General features: G+C 35.3%; 1 protein-coding gene across 2 annotated transcripts in view; it reads left to right on the forward strand.

Moving 5' to 3' along the window:
• The window catches only part of LOC145688352 (vitellogenin-like), a 303,527-nt gene that overhangs the window by 168,909 nt on the left and 120,041 nt on the right, over positions 1-14,577 (forward strand). For both annotated transcript variants that reach the window (XM_081762496.1, XM_081762497.1), the window contains exons 9-11: positions 1,592-2,175; positions 3,799-4,006; positions 7,054-7,294. In XM_081762496.1, the coding sequence (XP_081618622.1) occupies positions 1,592-2,175; positions 3,799-4,006; positions 7,054-7,294 (1,033 nt within the window). The remainder of the gene's footprint in view (positions 1-1,591; positions 2,176-3,798; positions 4,007-7,053; positions 7,295-14,577) is intronic.

The raw sequence follows: 14,577 nt of genomic DNA on the forward strand, positions 1-14,577 counted from the left end.
CCTTACGCTGAAGAGGACCACCATCCACAGTTTCTCGAATTCGAAATAGGGCCACTTCAAATATGGCTTTTTCGCGATTTTGTACAGCCCTAGCTTTGAAAATATACACTTTCCGCCATAGGTCCATATGAAGTTTTTCTCTTATTTTGATGTAAGGAATCACCTCTTACAGTTTGTCGGTATAGTTCATTAACACCCTGTATATCGTGTGTGTGTGTGTGTGTGTGTGTTTATATAATTCACTTGGCGTGGAAAAATATTTCACACTACTAACATCACAGAAACTGGCCAGAGAAGCTATTGATGGAAATACTTTTTCCCTGCAAACTGTTTTACGTATAATGTAGCATTTCTTGGTTTAAGCCTAGTGTCTACATTTTCAGTCAAGCATATTGACTTTTGTAATTAAGACTTCGTATGACAATAAATTGAACATATACAGATATTACAGGTGTGTATCCAGCGAAGATTTAGCTAGCCTTTAATTAAATTGACCATCTTTTATTTTTATTTTTTTTTAATACTCAATTTTCATTAAATATGGCTTGGGATTTCTTTCAGTTTCCAGTTGGGCCTATTTGTTCGATTTATATCAGACAATAGTAGCTGAAAGCATGGTGAATCAGTGACATGGCGCTTATCTCTAGCTCAAAGTGTTTCTGGTTCAATTCCAGCCACGTACTTTAGTTGTAGAGAAAAACATGTCCAATGGTTTTGTCGAAGGTTCTCTCGTTTTCTCTCGTACTATCATTCCAGTGATTCTTTGATAATTCGCTCTAACTAATCATCCATCTCAATTACCCGAAAGAGTATGACTGTAGAACGTTAAATCAATGATTTCATGCCAGTTTTAGCAGAAAGTGAGTGAATTCACCTTTAGCTTCAATAATATTTTTCAAGGAAATTCCAAAGAAGTTGCCAAAGTTTTGAGGAAATTGTTTAAAGCAAATAGGGAGAAGAAAAGGGTGTATTGAAAGAGTCAAATGATGCAGAACAGCACTTACTTTGAGTGGGAAATAAACGTGGGCTAAATAGAACTGTTGTATGGGGAAACTTGATACGGGAACTTTGGAAAGTAAAATAAGAAGGTGTAATTATTATATACAAAACACGATCTCACAAAAGTGGGTAACAGCACAGTTGATTGAGTACTTGTTTTCGTTTATTGATTGTTTAAGTTTAGCGTTGCGAGAATTTGTACTGTGTCGCGATGTGCGTATGGGTTTCTTATGCTTTGAAGTTAGCTTACATTCAAAGGCGTAATTTAGGGGCGTAAGGAGGGGCCATTCCCCCCTGAGTTTGAAATTTGTATAGATTTTGTCAATAGAATAGTAGTAAATCAATGAAAAACGCGAAATTTTACTTATATCAAGGGGCCTTGCCCCTCAAACAAAATCTGAAATGACGCTCTTGCTTCCATTTATTATACAAATGTATGAATTTAAATGTATATAATTTTCACTGTTTCCAATTTAAGCTAGTAATCTTTTAACTTTTATAACTCTCCGAAAGTATTAACAAAATCACTGTTATGTACTTTTTATATATAATTATTCACTAATTTAAAATAAAATATTTCATTCTATTTTAGGAACTTGTAAGAAGCACAAGCTCCTACGAAGATTTATATATGCAAACTTTGCTTGCGTCTTCCAATTTTCTTCGTGTATCTTGTCTCGATGAAGCCACTCGAACAGCACGATATACTGTACATATGATAAAAAGTAATTGTACCGAACGTGATGCAATGAAGTTCTTAGAATATTATACAAATGGACTGCATATGAATAAAGAAGAGAATGCACAAATAGTTTATTTAAATGCAATAGGAAACACTGGACATCGTAAAGTTTTACATATTATAAAAGAATATCTCCAAGAGTACGCTAAAACGCCATATGCACGCGCAAGGGCTGTTTTCGCTTTGAAATACCTTGCTTTCATTCATAAGGAACAAACAGTGTCAGAGTTAATGAAGATTTATCAAAACACAGAGGAAGACTCAGTTGTAAGGATAGCAGCTGTTTCTCTTTTGGTCTATGCCCGTCCATCACTTACAACACTTCAGCGACTTGCAGTGTCTACATGGTATGAACCCAGTTACAGCGTGGCTGTCTTTGTAAGAAGCACTATCCAGAGCTTAGCTAAATCTGAGGATGCAATTAACAAATCACTGTAAGTATAAACAAAATATTAACACTACGTTAAAATATTTGATTTGCGATAATAAGACAGCATTTCCGTTGAAAACTTATCAACTCTTTTTTTTCGAAGAGTTCTTTCCAATTTGTTGGGAGGATTTTATAGAATGAAGTAGTAGCTCTATTTAAGTCTATATTTTAATATTATGGGCAAGAAACTTATCATTAATGAAAGTATAAGTTGCAAAAAAAAAAGCCAGTATATTTAGAAGTAGCTATAAAGCCAACTTCATGCATTGCTTATTGTACCGTGTCCTGCGAAAACGAACTAAGCGCCACTTTCATACTTTTAAGAAAATTACGTATAAAGGTTGATGTCCAGCATTAATGTAGCCGTAATCAAAAGTGAAATTATGTTTCTTTTTTGGAAAGGTGTTGGTTTTGCTTTCTTTTCGATTGTGCAAAACGTTCTAATGATTATCAGGAACCCATCGTCGCATTTACGTGGATTTTCAAAGTTTGGCGCTTAGTTCATTTTTGCATAACACGGTACATATGAAAGTAGGATTATTCCTTTCTATAACTCTGAGATGAAGCACAGGTTTGCAAACTTATGTATTTAGTTTACAGCTGTTTATACTCACATGAACTTAGTTCTTTTGATAATAGTGTAGAGGTTAATCAAAGAATAAAACAGATAAATTTCTTCAGATTGTTATTCACAATTTAAGGAATAAAGAACGAATATGCCTGTCTCTTTTCTGTTTCTATGAGTATTTATTCGCGTGTGATTGTGGAGCTCAATCGTAGGTAAGCATGGAAGACCCGGGCTCGATTCCTGGCGGGAGCTCATGTAGTTCTGATCCCACGTTAAGGTGAAGGTCCACGTTTCATATAGCCTCGCTGCTGAAAATGACGCTAAACTCAAATCAAATCAACATGTGATTGCACCTAAATGGAACATCACCTCTGGCTTATTCGTTTCCTTAGTGGAAAGCATCGTTTTTTTTTTTTTTTTTTTTTTTTTTGTAATGGCTCGTAAATTACACCCAAAAGATACTACTGCTATTCGGATAATCGTTGAATACTTTTTGGTCAAAAGTAATGGCGTTATCCATTGAAAAGTCGACGAAGCCAGGGAATTGATAGCTGTTTTGTGGTTCGTTGCATTGATTTCTGAATGATTTGCAAGATGGGAGAAGGGGCTCCCTCATCTTGACTCACCCTCCCTCATCATCCCTCATCTTCCCCTCATCTTGGCTCTTAATACTGACAAAAAACTTCGTTAAAAGAAATAGTCACTTTCACATACACTGAGAAAATACATTTTCAACTAAATTCTGAGTTTCTACTTGAAACGAGAGGAAAATAAAAGCATAAGAAACATTTATAAAGAAGAAAATTGTCTTTGCTCGGGTTTTAAGTTCTTAGGTAAAGAGTTGCCAAAAATAATTATTGAATTCAAATGTTTCATACAGAGTATTGTAATGTACTCCATATGATCATCTTATTGTATTTTAGTTGATCATTTTTCTTTATTTCCAGTTGGAATTTATATAAAAATTGCCCCTTACCAATTATATCTGTCATTTAATTAATAAATCAATCACTAAATAAAAGGATACATAAGCCACATAATAGCGTATCTCTTTTCCAGAGCTAAAATTGCTAGTGCAGTACTACCTCTGACAAGACCACTTCGTTTTGGATTTAGTCAGCCACATAATTTACTAGAAACAAAAGTATTTGAAGACTTGCAACAAATAGTATTAGAACAGATTTCTTGGAGTCCAGCAAATAAAAACAGCTTTGTGTACTATCGGCATATGGAGTCACTTGGAGAGTTTCGAAGAAACCCTTATGAGGTAACACCTACATTCTAAAATTTTAATGAAATATGTATTAAAAATCATGCTCAATAAAGTATACAATAAAATGTGTTAATCAACATAGTAAATTAATGTTAAAATTAAAAGTATCTTTCTGTTAGCAAACAATAAATAATCAAGGTAGACCAAAACATCAATTTAAAAACTTATAATAATATTAATATAAGGAAACACTTGTTAATTCCGAACTTAAGTAGCTTGTTTGGATGTAATATTCACATATACAGTAGTATTCCCGTTATTACCATTGCAAAACAACTAGTCTTATAATCAGTTTTGGAGTGTACACAAATAATACGTTAAGCTATGGTTTACTACAAAATTTTACATTAGCTTACAGTATAAACTAATTGATAATATACAATTAGAAAAGGTTATATTAGATTGAATATAGGTGTGTTCATAGGAAGGCAGTTTCTAAATTGCTTTACATAGCAATTTCCATTGAAGTTATCCTCATATTGGATGTTACTAAACAACACTAACAAGGTATATGAGGTGATTCCTGGCACCAGCATAAGACAAAATGTTTAGACTAACCTGAATGTAGTAACGCTTCCTATCGGCTCTATGATCAGTAGAAAATTTGTTGAAAAATGAAAAGAAAAGAGAAGATAACAAATAACTTACATCTGGAGAACAGAATGATAGATTGAAGCTGTTTAAAAGAGAACGATCATTATATTGATCGTAATTTCTATCAATACATAATTAGATGTAGGGCAGGAGCGACGCAAGAATGACTTCAAAGAAACTGAAGAATTCCTGCGATATTTTATCAAAAATTGAATGGAGAAAAATAAATAATAATCAAATACAAAGTTTCATCTAGTATAAATCATTCGTCGAACATTGTTCAAGTTCGAAGAACACTGTTAATATTCGAAAGAATAAGAGATACACATGCTTTATTAATGTACTTTATTCCAGTACAGAATAAACTCTCGCAGATAGAACTGTCATTCTGAAGGACAGGTCTTTTGAGAATATCACTTATCGTTTACGAAAAACATTGGAATACGATATGTATGTTGTGTTGGAGTTCGCAATTTCTGTAAGTGTAATTATTTAGAATGTTTTGTACTACACGAACAACTCACCATTTTTCCCAATTTCCCTATTGCAGAATCTATCCATGGTGTGCTTACATTTCTGAACTAAAGCGCAATGAACTTTCTACTATACGAAATTTTTGCTTTCTCTATTGCATTTGTTTCCTGACACTTTCTTCTTACTCTTCAAGCTCCTTCAACTTATGCTTCATAAATGCCTTTTCCTCGGAGTGCTCTTCTAATCTTTTATGTCCTAATGTGTTTGTCATGCCTGAATTCGCTAAAGGTTAAGAATTCTTCAGTGAGTTATTGTAACGATTTCTTCTGAATTTTTACAATACTTTTCACTGAAAGTTTTATGGTTACAAGTTAGTCCATTATTGTTGACTACGTAGGCCTGATAGAATTGATCTTAAGACCCCTGATAAATGTTGTACATCATAATGTGAAACACGCTAATACAAAGCATGTCCAATGTGATCTCACAGATTAATGTCTAGACTTTATCAGAAATGAAGTTATCTGTAATACCGTATTTCTCGATTGGCCCGTGGCACTGCAACAGTTTTGCCACCTGGCTATGAGTTTCTTTATTTTGGTATCGTAGAATTTTATTTACACATCCATCCACCCGTAAAAAAAAAAAACAAAAAAAAAAACTCCCTGAATCATTTTGTTATCTGTGATACAACTAATAATGCTTAAAACTCATAAATCAAATTTACATGATGTGTTTATACACTAGTCACATGCATTTTTTATTATCTTTCAATTAACCTAGAACAATGGTTCTCAGCCTTTTGAATCATGTGGCCTCATTTTTTTCTCCCCCTATACGAAATCGTGCAGAAAAAGGCGACGAATTGATAATCTGTTCCCGACTCACAATTGGAAATAACTGGCATAGAACAAAAATATTGAAGACTCTTTCCAGACAAAGAGAACACTTCGAATTGCGCATTTTGAGCGTCAGTATTTTTTGTACATTGGTTTATAACGCACATCATTTACTCGACTGATACTTCTATAGCAGTGTTTCTCAATTAGTGGTTCCCAGATCCCTAGGGTCCTTGGGGAGCAAACTTACAGTGTCCGTGGCATTATTTATATCTCAAATAATGTGATACCTTCGTATGTATGTAAAGTATATTGTGTGCCGGTGTAACATAAATGAAGTTTTATAATTTGATAGCTGTAAATATTGCTATCTTATCTCAACTACTACTACTATTACGCAGTTACAAAAATGTAAAAGTGTGAGGTCCATATCTTGCCTTAAAAATGAAAAAGGGGGAGCGCTACACCGAAGTAATGGTGAACCATTGTTATATCGAAATTATATTTTCTCATTCAAAGTGGAGGCACAGTGATTCAGCAGAGCTCACTTCTGATGTACGGGATCTGTTTTATTATTATTTTGTGTCCATTACCCTCAAAGGCATAAACGTGAGATATTAGACTTCGTTTAATTTCAGTTTTTCCTCCGAGAGATCACTCTGTACTAACAAAGTAGATTAATCAAATATGTGTATCTCCCCTTCTTTCGAATTCTAACAATGTTCTCCTAATTTGAACAATGTACCGTGATTCTTATTCGTTGAAATATTGCATTTAATTGTTATTTTGTTTTCCTCATTAAACTTTTCATAAAATACCAAGAAATTCTCCAGTTTCTTTGAAAGTCATCCTTGCGCTGCCTCTGAACAGCACACAATTGTGCTTTAATGGAATCTACGTTAAAAATAATGGACATTAACTTTTACGCGACTTCGATCCGACAGTTTGTTCTAGAATTATGGCTGTTTTTGCATTTCTTCGACAAATTTTCAGCTGGTCATAGCCAAAAGGAAACTTCCTACACCCAGTTTGGTGTCAGAAATCACCCCTTAAACATTGTCGGTGTTGTTAAGAAAACCCGTTACACAATGTAAATGTGCGATATGATTATACAATCCTCTGCATATTTTTCAGATGGAGATTTCGATGAGAAACCCAGAAGCACTACTGCAATTAATGCACACATCTATATCCATGTTGGTTGCAGAGACTAGAACATTCGATTCCCTTAATAATGATATTGATTCTGCATCAGATATTCACGATGTACTGAAAATTAAGGATAGAATATTGCCTCCATTTATCGGTGATGTACGCATAGTTGAAGACAATTTGGTTGAAAAGCTCATACCAATAAGGAAGTTGTGGACTCAAGGTAAGGAAGGCTTAATAAAAAAGACTATATGAAAGATTACAAGTGCAATCATGTTCATAAAGTTTATATGGCATCTACCATTATTATTATTATTATTATTATTATTATTATTATTATTATTATTATTATTATTATTATTATTATTATTATTTGTGTTAATTGCTTTAAGAAGGCCAACTCAATAGTTATACTTTCATTGGAAAGCTAAACGAACTAAAGAGAACTTGCTTTCTTTTTATAACATTAGAATTTGTATAAGCATCTGCACGCTAAGCTTTTCAAACTAAACGTGCTAGTTGGAGGTTTTGAAAACATGGTTGTATAATTTAAGATTACCTAAGCATCTACAATTGAAGTGAGCGTAGCAAAACTATCAGTATATGCGATCGGAATTTGCGTGTCTTTCCGTCGGCGTGTTCCACGATAACTCTGGTAAGATTTATCTAATTTTAATGAAAGTATTATAGGTATATCCATTTCCTCTATTTGCAGAAATACCTTATTGTTCGAGATTGGAGTTCATCAAGAATAAGAGGTAAAATGGTGTAAAATCCCTCCTGGTTGTAAGTTTGAACATAAATATTCAAGACAATTTTCAATATACGCCACCTAAAAATTTTTCGAATACAGCAAAACATAGTCATTATTGGCCAAATGAGTATAGATCAACTATAGACGATGTTATTGAGCAGGTAGTGTCTACTCGGAATTTCTTTCAATACAGACATAACGTTATTCTGTTATTAATTATTACAAGTGAAATTGTGCCACAGGAATTAACATGTGGTGCACGATTTAAAGCAGATGTGCGAACTATATCCACCTCCCCCCCCAAACAGTGAGGGCAAAGAGTCTAGGCATGTGGGGACGAGTGCACTATAATAGCATAACAATAACAGGGTTTGGGTACAAAACCTTGCGGCCAGAACCTCGCGGACCAAAACCTCGCCTCCCAAAACCTCGCGGCCCAAAATCTCGCCGGGCCGAAACCTCGCCTGGCCAAAACCTCGCCGCCCAAAACCTCGCGGCCCAAAATCTCGCCGGGCCGAAACCTCGCCTGGCCAAAACCTCGCCTGGCCAAAACCTCGCGGGCCAAAATCTCGCCGACTTAAAACCTCGCCTTGCCAAAACCTCGCGCCCCAAAATATCGCCATACCCAAAATCTCGCCTGACCAAAATGTAAATGTTCCAACAGATGATAAGGATGACGGTATAAAAGATGCTGTTTCAGAAAAAGTATCACGGGTATTTGACCAAGTCTCGCGATACCATATGAAAATTCTATTTCTGTATTAGAGGATTTCAATGTGAAGATAGGGCGACAGGATGTTTTTAAACTGGTTATAGGGAAAGAAAGTCTGCATAAGGAAAGCAATGACAACTAACGGGGTTAGTTTCGGGAACTTTGGAGCATCCAAAAACTTAAAATTTCAACAAAAAACTAATAATATTTATGAAAGTATGAAATAATATATGAGTTTTTACGACGTCCCTTGATTATGTCCTGTAGGTTAAAGGAGACGTAGATGACCAGGATGAAGGAAATGATCGAATAAAGAAAGTGGGAGGAAACGGGAATAACCCGAGAAAGCCCACGCACACGATGTTTTGTATATTATTATTATTATTATTATTATTATTATTATTATTATTATTATTATTATTATTATTATTATTATTATTATTATTATTATTGTTATTATTATTATCATTATTATTTGTAATGTGGAATTGCATATTAAGAAACTCATTGGGTAAATTTTAAAGAAAAGTTTCATTCGCGGCGAGGTTTTCGCCACGCGAGGTTTTGGGTGGCGAGGTTTTGGCCCGGCGAGATTTTGGGCGACGAGGTTTTGGCAACGCGAGGTTTTGGTCCGGCGAGATTTTGTCCCGCGAGGTTTTGGGCAGCAAGGTTTTGGCCACGCGAGGTTTTGGCCCGGCGAGATTTTGTCCCGCGAGGTTTTGGGCGGCGAGGTTTTGGCCACGCGAGGTTTTGGCCCAGCGAGATTTTGTCCCGCGAGGTTTTGGGCGGCGAGATTTTGGGCGGCGATGTTTCGGCCGCGAGATTTTGTCCGTATCTCCAATAACAGATTCCACTACTGATACACTTACACCTACTCCATCCCAAATGCACTGTGAACTCTGAAGACATTTTTAGGCATAAAGTATCGAGTTCATTTTTAAAAATTGCAACTATAAGGAAAACAATCTCTGTGCCTGTCCAAAAAATCTAGAGAGAAGTAAAACCCCGGAAGTAGTCTATTTTCACTGTAGGTTTCATAAATGGCACAGTACATGCATTGTTATAAATTGAAATGCAATAAACAATCTTGTCTGAAAAGCAGATAAATTGTTCATATATATATATATATATATATATATATATATATACCGGGTGCGTCATTTATAATGTCAAACCTTGATGACGGAGAAACCAAAAGAGAGAGAGAAGCAAAACTTTGCACGAAGCAACTATACAAAGGGGCACATTGGTAGACATTTTATTTGACATCACCGGATGAACAGTGTTGCCAACCCAATATAAAGTTATGATTTTTTAAACGGAACGACCTAAATTGTATTTCATAATTGAATTCAACATTAAAAAGGAAGACGAAAGATATGCCACCCGCAAGTCAGTGTTGCAAACTTCTCGAGAAATAACGTTAAATATGTGTCACATTTAAATGCCTTTTGCACACACAGGGAGTGAGGTACACACTAGTTCTGCACAATAATTTAAATATTGGCCAGAGCGGTTTAAATTGACACCAAGTTTAGATGAGTTTGTTAAACAGTGTTGACATAACAGAAAAGACAAAAGTCGAGTTTGGATATTGTGCAATAATTCGAAAAAGGCCAGAAGTACATTACGGTTTAAAATTTATAGGACAATTTGCTATGTAATAATAAGCATTCTCACGTTTATTTGAAGTCGATAAGTCAAGTACTTACCGAGATATTCGGAATTTTGTAAAAGCTGAGAATTTTGCGCTGTAGAAGTTGGTAACGCTGTCTCAAATTCCCACTTTTCCCTCAACGTTGAGGAATTCGTAAAGAAGTGGTTGAAAGAAAATATAAACATTAATAAACACACATACGATGAAAAAGGAACTTTTTTTCAGTACTTGAAATGACTAATTAAGCGTAATTTACTGGATATGAAAAAAAACGTAAGGAAGTAATAGGACTTCATATGACAAGATAATACAAAGACGTAGAAGACATGTTGGTACGTAGTAGCTACTTTCGCACGATGAAAATATTTATCCTCTTATAAGTTTGGGACACCAAAATCAAAACAAACCAATACTCACTGTGTAAATTACCAGCATGTCACCAATTCCTGTTAACAGATACATGGAAAAAGTATTCAACATGTCAGGAGTCACACATTATTAAAAAAAAAAAAGTACAAAAGAATATTCCACTTCAAAATGAGAGGGTAGAAAAGTGAATACCTTGAAAAACAGTACATGTACTCATAAAAGAACACGTCTGGTAACCCTACATATCAGTATGTGCAAATCTTTCAAACATATGATACATACCTTCGTAGCTCAATCCAGATTTTTCACAGTAAAGCAGCTTGACCTGTCGTATCGTTTAGTGGTGCGAGTATTGGATTGTTTTGATTTTGGTGTCCCAAACATATAAGAGGATAAATATTTTCATAGTGCGAAAGTAGCTACTAGGTACCAACATGTCTTCTACGTCTTTGTATTATCTTGTCATATGAAGTCCTATTACTTCCTTACGTTTTTTTTTTCATATCCAGTAAATTACGCTTAATTAGTCATTTCAAGTACTGAAAAAGTTTCATTTTCATCGTGTGTGTGTTTATTAATGTTTATATTTTGTTTCGATCACTTCTTTACGAATTCCTCAACGTTGAGGGAAAAAGTGGGAATTTGAGACAGCGTTACCAACTTCTACAGCGCAAAATTCTCAGCTTTTACAAAATTCCGAATATCTCGGTAAATACTTGACTTATCGACTTCAAATAAACGTGAGAATGCTTATTATTACATAACAAATTGTCTTATAAATTTTAATCCGTAATGTACTTATGGCCTTTTTCGAGTTATTGCACCATATCCAAACTCGACTTTTGTCTTTTCTGTTATGTCAACACTGTTTAACGGACCCATCTAAACTTGGTGTCAATTTAAAACGTTCAGGCCAATATTTAAATTATTGTGCAAAACTAGTGTGTACCTCACTCCCTGTGTGTGCAAAAGGCGTTTAAATGTGACACATACTTAACGTTATTTCTCGAGAAGTTTGCAACACTGACCTGCGGGTGGCATATCTTTCGTCTTCCTTTTTAATGTTGAATTCAATTATGAAATACAATTTAGGTCCTTCCATTTAAAAAATCATAACTTTATATTGGGTTGGCAACACTGTTCATCCGGTGATGTCAAATAAAACGTCTACCAATGTGCCCCTTTGTATAGTTGCTTCGTGCAAAGTTTCGCTTCTCTCTCTCTTTTGGTTTCTCCGTCATCAAGGTTTGACATTATAAATGACGCACCCGATATATATATATATATATATATATATATATATATATATATATATATATATATATATATATATATATATATAGATATAGATATAGGGGTAGGACAAAAAATCTAAAACGTTCGCAAAAGTGTAAAAATCGTACCTAGTATGGTGTTGGACCTCCTTTTCGGTCCAAAACAGCTTGGATCCCTACGTGGAATGGACGTACACAGCTTCTGAATCGTGGTGTGTGGAATTTTGTACCAATGTTCCTCCAGAACATGCTCCAGTTCCTTAAAGGAGCAGTTCGAGTTAAAAGCAAGTTTGGTGCAATAGAAAGAATAACAAAAAATAAGAGACCCATATTTTTTATATCTTGATAGGCCGTATCGTTCAGCTTCTACAGGCATTTGTTTTTGATGAATCGTAAATGCTGACGTCACTGGCGGGATACGCGAGAAACTCAATGAGAGTCAGCAACCACTCCTGTGAACGCAGCTCATAAACCTTTAATAGTGCATTGGATTTACTTGATTGTGTTTTGGATTTGTTAGCAGTCTTTGTGTTGCATTCTTGAGGGGCGTTTTTGTTAGTTGTTTTTCCTACAGCATTAGTATAAAAAAGAGTAGAGAGAGAGAGCAGTTGTGCGAAACATTGTTTCTTCCAGACATGTTTTTAGGGTGGCACTGTCTCCTGGAGCTCTGAGAGATTCCCCCAGAGGAGACCAAAATAATACGTATATAATATAATAAATATAATATAATAAATATAATATAATATAATAGTACTGTGTAAAAATAATGTGCCTTTCCGAATACTAAGGTCCCCCCCCCCCCCGGGATTCTTTTCTGAAAGAAACACTAGTGTGAAGTAGAAAACACGTGTTAGTACAGCGCGTGCTGTATCTGTGAAGTGAAGTAGAAATTCCTAACACCTGCTGTGTTTTCGGTTGTAATTCTTGTGCAATTAAAGCTGAGGACATAAAGTATCTTTCCTTACGTTTCTAAGTCGTGAGAAATCACCAGATCGATATAAATTATGGCTCAAGAAATTCAGTGGGAAAAAATGTACCAAATAAAATCACTCGTGTTCCAAACATCTTGAAGAGCCTGCCTTCGAAAAGTCAAGTTTACTAAAAGAAAAGTTAATGCCAGTGGCGGTTCTAGGCTGGGGCTGGGGGCCTAGGCCCCCCAGTTTTTGAGTGACAAAATTGATTTAAACTATTATTTAGATATTTTTGAAAGTTTTTAGTAAACATGATATACATATCATAGTCTGGGTTCTGACTCTCCCCCCCCCCCTCGAGGTTTTACCGTCTAGATCCAATTCTGGCTAATGCCAGGAGAATTATTTACATGCAAACTGAGAAAGAATGCTGTTCCAAGTATATTATTGAAAGGTTTAAAATCCGAGCCATTGAACAAGCACCTATCTATGTCCAGTTACCAACGTACAAATATCGTACAAGACGCAATTGACGGTAGTAGTCAAGACGAGGAATTAGAGGGTAATAGAGAAGATGTCACTCATGATGAAGATAATGCTTTAGAAATAAACTATACAATGTGAATTAGGGAGTGAAATATACCGGCTTGTAGAAGGAATCAGTGACGATGACTGTTCCTCAAGACATTGATTCATCGTTTCATTTCTCTGTATCATGTGACAATGACGATGAAACGGGTGATGAGAGTTGTTCCTCGGACAGCTATGCGAATAAAAGAAATTTAACCGGTGAAGTGTTTTTCGTATTCTGGCAAACTTTACAGATGTTATTTCATTTTTGCCTCATGTGTTACGCTCCTGTACATACCTTGGAGTACAAAATTATGGGGTCAACGTTAAAAATTGCAACAAAACGTGAAAATGAAAATACTTATGTTTGGGAATCGGAAGAATGAGTAAAGAAAAGGTACTTAGGTGTTGCAGCAATCTCGTCCGCCATCTATTTACATATTGCTTTCGATTTTTTTTTTTTTTTTTTTTTTGAAACGCTGAACTCATGCTTTATAGGATACGTTTTATAATATTATAAAAACGTTTGTACAGTGGGAGACACTTCTGGATGGTACAGCCATATGGAGATTTACGGCAAGAGTGCTCCACCAGTTGAGTCCACAGTATTTGCTGGAAGTATTGCAACCGAATTAACTTTAAAAGAAGGCGGGTGGCATAATCGCCAGGCAATGAAAATTCCCGTACACTCGGGTGAAATTCCCACTACCGTCTACAGCATCATTTCTCCAAAATAAAATGAATCTTATATGTGTGTTATGCCAAATATACTACTTGATATTCGTCCTATTCGCGAAGATAAAGTGCAACAACAAATAAAAGCCCAATCCTGTTGCTGTTGGAATGAACTCTCTTTAAGTCGTTTGATCTGAAATGACTTTACAGAACCTAAATAAATATTCTGTCACTTCAGGGGGGAGGTAGGAAGAGCAAAATCTCCCCTTCTACTGTATGAAAACATATACTTTCAATCAAATGCTTAGCGAGAGTGAACCCATTGGTATAGCGCTTTTATGATTTGAAATCTTGCTCCCAAGCCATCTTTTGTCATAACTGACAACATAGGAGAACGGGAGATGCAAATATGATGAAGGAGAAATACACTCACACGTGCAAATTCAGAATTGGAGACAAAATTATAGGATAGCATCCATATTTTGTCGAAAATTTTGATTTTGTAAGAAGACATGTAAAAGCTCACCCGAACTTGAAAGCATTCCATTACCAATTGTTGAATTAAAGTGGAGAACTCAGTTGAG

The sequence above is a fragment of the Thermobia domestica genome, chromosome 6 (genome assembly GCF_964235325.1).
Source record: "Thermobia domestica chromosome 6, izTheDome1.hap1.1, whole genome shotgun sequence".
Lineage (NCBI taxonomy): Eukaryota > Metazoa > Arthropoda > Insecta > Zygentoma > Lepismatidae > Thermobia > Thermobia domestica.